The sequence below is a fragment of the Aedes aegypti genome, chromosome 3 (assembly GCF_002204515.2).
Source record: "Aedes aegypti strain LVP_AGWG chromosome 3, AaegL5.0 Primary Assembly, whole genome shotgun sequence".
NCBI lineage: Eukaryota > Metazoa > Arthropoda > Insecta > Diptera > Culicidae > Aedes > Aedes aegypti.
This window is the reverse complement of record NC_035109.1, coordinates 125844186-125851627: the sequence shown is the minus strand read 5'-3', so window position 1 is coordinate 125851627 and position 7442 is coordinate 125844186. Positions and strand designations below refer to the sequence as shown.

Here is a 7442-nt window from a genome sequence, read left to right as displayed (position 1 = left end):
AGATCAAGGACTGCAAAGAATAAGTGCACCGAAGATACTATCAGAATTCCACGTAACCCTGAGCTGCTATCACGCTTTGAAGGAGCGTGCACACTTTTGTGACGGTCCAATTTGGGGTGAAACCAGCAATACATCAAGGATCCATGGTTACATACTTACTTATGATATGCTATATAGTAGGGTAGCTTATCCATTGTGCATCTAACACTTTCACATTCATCCTAAAATTTGACAGGTTTTTTATTTCTCAACTGGTATGTTTAGGAAGCAATTGAATTGGACAACTAGCAAAGAGATTTTGGAATTCTTGTTTGCATCCATCTAAAATCTGAAAATGCTACTAGTGGTTCTTCTTCTTCATGGCCTTACGTCTCCTCTGGAACAGGCCCTTTTTCTCAGGTTAATAACTGAGAGCTTTTCAAGTTGTCATTTACATATTCGTATTATATGTGGCAGCCACAACGTTACGTTATGCCCAGGGAAGTCAATGAAGTTTCTGTTACAAAAAATCCTGGAACGTCCAGGAATCGAACCAAAACTTCTTCAGCATGGTTTTGCTTTATAACCGCGGACTTTACCACTAGAAAGGAAGGCCCCAAAATAATAGTAGGTAGTGTCAGTACACACTGTATAGCATACTGAACCAGGAAAGATAAGTTGATATGCGCTTAAAAAACGGAAAGCAACATTGTCAGTGAAAGAAATGGATAAAGTGCTTCTTCAAAAAATCAAAATAATAACTTCAGTTGTAAGGTACATATATTTATTTCACAAACAATCATCAACATTTAATTAGCAAAGCTTACACCATATGGAATGACAACAGTTTTACGTTGATTATGGACAGTATCCAAAACTAGATTCCTATCATTAAAATCAATCGATACGTATTTGTCCCAGAAGCCCTCAACAATTTGCATAGCATGATCTGGATTGTAATTCTCGATCTTGTAGGGAGTACTGATAACTTCATAATGGACATTTTTCTCATTGCGGACAAATGCAAATCGATGGTTTTTCACCTCGTTGGACACCACCCCCAGGGCACTGATGGCCGCCTTGTTCTTCTCCGCGGAGTTCTTGGGATTTTCCGCCGACGGAATGAATACCGCTTTGACCTTCTTCTCGTACACCGCGTATTCAGACCCATAGCAGTAACCATTACAACGGAACGAATACGGGAATGCTGGGTTGAAACGAGCGTACGTATTGACCCAAACGGTCTGTGCTTCCACAGCATAGGCAGTTTCCATGGCCAGACACAACTGCTCAGTCCAAAGGGACACCGATCCACCGTTGCTTTTGTTAACCAAACTGATTGCTTCCTTTGGGGTTCTGAACACGTTCATCACTACGACCGGACTGGGTTCCAGAGCATGAGCTGGAAGGAAGAAGTCCACACTCGAACCATAGACTACAGCGGGCGCCGTCGAGTCCTTAACTCCTTCAGGACGAATCACTCTAAGACCAGTTGAGGTAGCTTTGTCAATGGCACTCTGTAATTTATCCTGCAGTGGAATGTGACTTGTTGGGAATGGTTTGAGCTTGCTTTCGAGCAACTGGATGAACTTCTCCTGTACTGTTTCTTGCACCAACAAGCTACGGATCTCCCATGGCACTGAACAGTTCTCCCATGCCTTCGCAAGCACATCTGTGGCTGATTCAAGATCACTGGAATCAAAGACGATCATCGTGCAGAAAGACACCTCGAAATTAATCTCTGGAATGTCCAAAGCATCAGCTCCATTTTCAAAGTTGGGAAACTCCAGCAGCTTTGCAACGAACGAATCCTTCCTGGGGTCACCTCCGGTGAAGTACACGTTGAATCCAACGCACGTGGCACGCATCGACGAGTGCAGATCCAGCAAGATTTCAAACATCGACTTACGAGTGTCCAGGATCACCCGATGTTTGCACTCCGGTTGATCCGTCAAGCCATCGCTGTCCTGCTCCATGTAGTGCTTCATAAAGCTTAGCGCCAACTCAATCTGGTTCGTGGCATCGTCCACCGAAATGCTCTCGACCGAGGACGCCAAAGCATTCTTCTGCTCCAGCACAAACTCGTAGAATGTTCTGCTCTGGTTGACCCGGTAGATGGCACTGCGGGTGGACTGGAAAGGGTTCGAAATAAGTGAGAAATTATGTCAGTATATCAAAAATAAATCATATTTTCAAATGAAAATTATTAAAACAGTTATTTTATGTTAAAAAAGAAATTCTTTAAAAATTCTGAACTTTTTTGTTGAATAATTTACGTATGTGATTCCCATCTTCAATCCTGCAGAGCAACGCTGTAATCCAGGACAGTCGCAAAGCGTACACAAAATCTTTCTTCTGATGGAAGTTTTTAGCCATAAAACAGTACTCCTCAGCACTACCTATTGATCCCTTCTCGATTCTGCCACATGATTTCGATTTTTTTTGGATGCATTGGTGAGAGTGAATAACATTTTGTTGACTGAAGATACCAAAAAGTTATTATGAGAAAATTGCGTTGCAACTAGAAGTCCTATTTGCATTGGCGTAGCGAGTCCCCAGAATCATCCAGAAGCCACTCTTCGATATTTCATGAAGAATTTTAGTCCAATCAAGTTCCTCAAAAAATATCTCTTGGAAATCTGTCAAATAATATTGTGAGATTTCTTCATACTTTCAACGCGATTGTTTTTTGGAGGACAAAGTCTAATTTGTGTCCACAAATAGAATTTGGAAGATGTTCTCGGATTAAAAGAAAATAAATTATTTAACCTTTCAAAAGATCAAAGTATTTCCTCGCATCTCCTCCAAAAAACATTGATTCTATCAAGTCTTATACTAAGATATTGCACTGAAACTTCTATCAAAAATTCCTCTGTAAAATCCTTCAAATAGTTTCCTCAAAAAATATTACTAATTCTACTGCGAAGTCATCCAAAGCTCTAAAAAAATGGTTTCAAAATACATCACCAATCAGTATTGACAGACTCACACTCAAATCTACATCAATGAGCTCTCACGCGAGAGCAAACTCATTAAAGATCTGCTTCGCAAATCATATTTTTCATGCAAATCCACTCAATCACATTGAATCTAGAAATCGTTCATATAAAGGAATTGAATTCAAAATGATTCAATCAACTCGTCAAAATATCGTGAAAACTGAATACTTTTATTAACGTTAGAAAAAAATTACTATAATTCCACCAGACTAACAAGAATTCATTGCTTTGTATGAGAAACCTGTGGAAATACGTGACAATGAATCAAACAGATGAGCCAACACATCTTTGAATTTTTGATTGCTGAGTTGCGTGAATGACAATTCAGGCATGAATAATCTTAAGCGAGAATTTTGGATGTTTGAATTCCTTACAACACTGTCACAAATAGCTTTAGGACATTTGTTCAAATTACATTTGGTCGAATGAAGTGTGGTCGAATTACATTTGATCGAAAGTACATTTGGTCGAGCGGACATTTGGTCGAATGGACATTTAGTCGAATGCCTTTGGAACATTTAGTAAAATGAAATTTTATCGACTGGACATTTGGGTAAAAATGTATTTTGTAATGGTTTATTGGGAAATCATTTTGCTCAACAGATATTGAATAAAATTGGATTTTTTCACAATTGATTTAAAACGGATCTTAAGGAGTGAATAATGAATCTATCTATATGATATTACAAACACTTTACAACGTGGTTTGAATATATGCTACTGTCTATATGATTAATTATTCTTGTCAATTATTTTATTTTTCAGCCGTTTTTGGATTGAAAGACGGGACGTTTTATTTTAGAACCCTATACAGAAATAGTTTTCCTACGTCAACTAATATATTCAGCTACTATAGATTTTCTTTAAACTAGAGTATTTCAAAGCTGGGAACAAAAAAATGTATATTGAATATATTATTCTTCGAAAGTATCATCATTCTTGGAAAAAAAATGCCTCCCAAATACTTTCGTTGCTTAGTTATTAAAGTTTCAACTTCTATAGAATTTATTATTCTTTAACACTTCAGTTGTCGCGCTGTTGTATTTTGTACAACACTGCTGAAAAAATCTCGCTTTTCGTTCACAACAGCAGCGTGGTGGTTCTGATAGTGGCAAACCGCGCGACGACTGGCAGGTTAAAAAGGTCATCGTTCTTCATACATAACTGCTGATCTTTATTCAAAGACAGCTTTCAGTGTGATTGCTTGTAATATTTTTGAGTTGCAGGTTTCAGTGTGATTAACTGGATCCCCGAAATATCGCTCCTCGCATAATGAAGGGATTGAAGTTAATTCAAGAAGTTTCAGAAGTACTACAAAGCTGACTTCTGGCACTCTATTCTAGCAGTACCTTATACGCACTTTCCGTTTCCAACCACTCAATCACTGTAGTAACGACAAAATGTGAATTTGTTCAATAATCTGAGAAATTCGTATTCGACTAAATTCTGTGCTGAATGTCCTTTCAATCAAATGTCGTACAATTTTTGAATCAATTAAATTCATTTCGACCAAATGTACTTTCGACGAAACGTCATTTGACCAAACGTTATTAGACCAAACGTCATTCGACTAAATGTCATAGATTCGTAACAAATTGCGCCGGAATGTACAAGAATTATAAAAAAAAAGTTTTTTGAAATGTCTTTTGTCTTTGAATATTCAGAGCAAACTTGTTGAAAACTAAATACTTTAGCTTTCGAAATTAGCATAGCAGTAAAGGAAATTGCGGAGAAACATTTAGAGAAATAACTTGGAAGGGAGATAGAATTTATTGAGATATTCATAAAAAATCTGATAAAAATCTTCTACAAACCATTTCTTTACAAATAGCTTCATCAATAATTGGCAGAATCCATATTCTAGGATTGAATTCTTGTGCAATTCCGAAGCGAAAAACCTAAATGCTTTCTGAAAGAGTTTTCAAGAATCAAATATATTTCTAAAAAAAATTAAATTCGTAAGAGAAATTGTTTGAGTAGTTCTAGAAATAATTGCAAAATTCCTAAGAAAATCCGTTAAAAAATTCTTTTGAAAATGCCGTTGAAAGCAAAATTCTGTGGAAAATACTGGGATGAAACATTGGAGAATTTTTCGAGATAATCCAAGGATGACATCATAGAGGAAACAATAATATAGTTCTCTAAAGAAATTGCTTGGGAAATTTTTGAATTTTTCGCGGTAGAGTTGTTGAGAGAACAGTTGAACGTATTCCGCTAGAAACTTTATATATCGGAATGTTAGATTTTTTTATTTTCTTCTTCTAAAGAAATTTAAAAATATTATTTTCGAGAGAGTTTTGAAGGTATGCGGGAAGCAACATAATTGATTTTTACAGAAATCCAAAGACACACTTAGAGAATTTTCTGCGAAAAAAGCAGATAGATCTGTACAGAACTACTCTGGGAAATCTATAAGAATATTTTCCTATTTATATCCTGTTGAATTACTTGCAAACATCTTATAAAATATTGAGAGGCATCCTTAAAGTAACACCTGGAAGAATCATTTAATGTTTTCTTTTTTTATAAAGCCTTGGATAATTTTAGCAGTTTTTTTGTACTGTATACAGAGTTTAAAAACAACGAAATAAGTTGTGAAATCATGTAAAAAGGTTTCAAATCGGTAGAGTGTTCATGTAGTTAAGGTCAAACGAAGATGACATTTTTAGTAAAATGAGGATAAATTAAGAGAAAACTACTTTTAAGTAAGACTAGCTTGGATTTTGAATAAATTTTCAATAATTTAATTTTTATAACATCATTCAGCTTCAAGTCGTTTGCGCTACCTCTAAATACTAATATTTTTGGCTCAAATTTTTAGGTTTCTCTTTTTATGTGATTTGAATTCAGAAGAGCACACACATTTAAGGTGAAACATCTCGGAATCCAAAGATGGCCGTCACAATGGCTGACTTGTGACCCATGCACCCATTCCAACTACTCGCGTTTTCAAAGGCACAAAACTGGAGAAATAGTAGGCAAACGTTCCTGATCTTCTTAATTTTAAGCTTTCTGCTAGTGCACAAAGCCAAAATAAAAAGTGCACTGTTGTTGGAGGCCTGCTTTGCGAGATTTGTGCCTTTGAAGTTTTAGTGCAATCTCAGAAGTTGATTTCAAGCTGTTTCACCTTAAGGAAATGAGCCGCACCCCAATATCCAATGTTGAAGTATTGAAGCAAATGTCGAAAGAAAAACTAACAAAAACCGTAGCAATTTTCTATGGCTACGACAAATTTAGGGTAAATTTATTCAAAAGCGTTCTTTAATAAGCAGGTGAGTTCAGTTGTCAATAACAAGTTAATAATCTGAATTTAGTTTTACCAAATTAGGATGATAGTGTTGCCTAACACAGAACACTCAGATATAAGAAATAAATTTGATGTTTGAAATGATTCTAGCAAAAAAAAAAAAAAATAAAAATAAAGTTCAAAAATGCGCAGTAGAAAAATATAAGAAAACATATTGAAAGATAAAAATGTTCATTAAAGTACAATTATCTTAATACGTTCTGTTGCTATTTCTAAAGAGAAATTGATTGCATGCGATCTCAATAAAATTAATATTAATATACATGTAAGTAAATTTTGTTTGAACAAATGCTATTCCTTATATCTGAATATAAGTTAAATAGCTTAAAACAATGAAATCAGTACTTACCGAAGATTCAATGGTGGAACTCATTCTTTCCTTTACAAAAGGCGGACAGCAACAAAAACGTAAATTCCCTGAGCTGAATTCTAGGAGAAAAGAATGCGTTATGGAGCTACTAACAAAAGTATTCATCAAAATTAACATTCATACAATAAAAAAACGTCTTCCACGTCGAAAACGCTGATAACAAAAATGTAGATGATCCCTACTTACTTGTAAGTAATTGAAATTGGTCAAATCTTCGACACACAAGAACCGGCTTGAATGACGACGTAAACGAAAGTGATAGAAGGGGAGATATGGCTATACCTAGCAGGCAAGGCAGACCCGGTTAAACAAAACACGAAGAATGCGCGTTTTTGCTTTCTAATCTGTATTGCATGCAGCTGCTGTTATAATATGCTACACTATCACAAGGAAACCGGAATGGTAGCAGTGCTACCATTGAGTCGGGATGAGGCTTATCGGGACTGGTGTTTTCAAGTGGACTAATGCTGCTCGGAAAACTCATTTTTTCAGAAGCGAGTGATTCATTTCTCCAAATTTCTTAACAAGTTAAAATAAAAATTGGAAAATTTGAAAAAGATAAAATATTACATTTTTTGTTACAGTTCTCGCCTAATCTGGGATAACGCCCTTAAAGGCAATGGTAACCACGTGTGTAGCTGGTTGTTTCTGCGCAAATGAATGAATAAGCATCCAAACCAGCACTACTGGTTGGTAGAGAATGATACTTTTTTTATCATATAGACAGAGTGTCCCAGAAAGTATGGGAATGGCTTTTATAATTAAAGTCATAGTACTTTTCCAAACA

The 7442-nt window shown here is 35.9% G+C and overlaps 1 protein-coding gene across 3 annotated transcripts; it reads right to left on the bottom strand.

Annotated features, from left to right (window-relative positions):
* Positions 1-741: 741 nt before the first annotated feature.
* Positions 742-6998, bottom strand: LOC5576268. Of its 3 annotated transcripts, none has more exons than XM_001662511.2 (3): positions 6842-6998; positions 6635-6714; positions 742-2111 (listed from the first exon to the last, which is right to left on the bottom strand). In XM_001662511.2, exons 2-3 carry the CDS (start codon positions 6656-6658, stop codon positions 789-791), a joined length of 1347 nt encoding a protein of 448 aa, XP_001662561.2. In that variant the 5' UTR covers positions 6659-6714; positions 6842-6998; the 3' UTR covers positions 742-788. The 3 variants fall into 3 exon arrangements, with proteins under 3 accessions (XP_001662561.2, XP_021705978.1, XP_021705979.1); XM_021850286.1 differs by having other exon boundaries at positions 6635-6743; positions 6842-6966; XM_021850287.1 differs by having other exon boundaries at positions 6635-6740; positions 6842-6966.
* Positions 6999-7442: the final 444 nt, after the last annotated feature.

What these genes read in the sequence shown, in the direction of transcription:
- LOC5576268 (XM_001662511.2), bottom strand. Translation starts at nt 6,658, where the DNA reads ATGAGTTCCACCATTGAATCTTCG. An exon ending in GTTCCACCATTGAATCTTCG is followed by an intron (nt 2,112 to 6,634) that starts GTAAGTACTGAT and finishes AACCCTTTCCAG; the next exon opens with TCCACCCGCAGTGCCATCTA.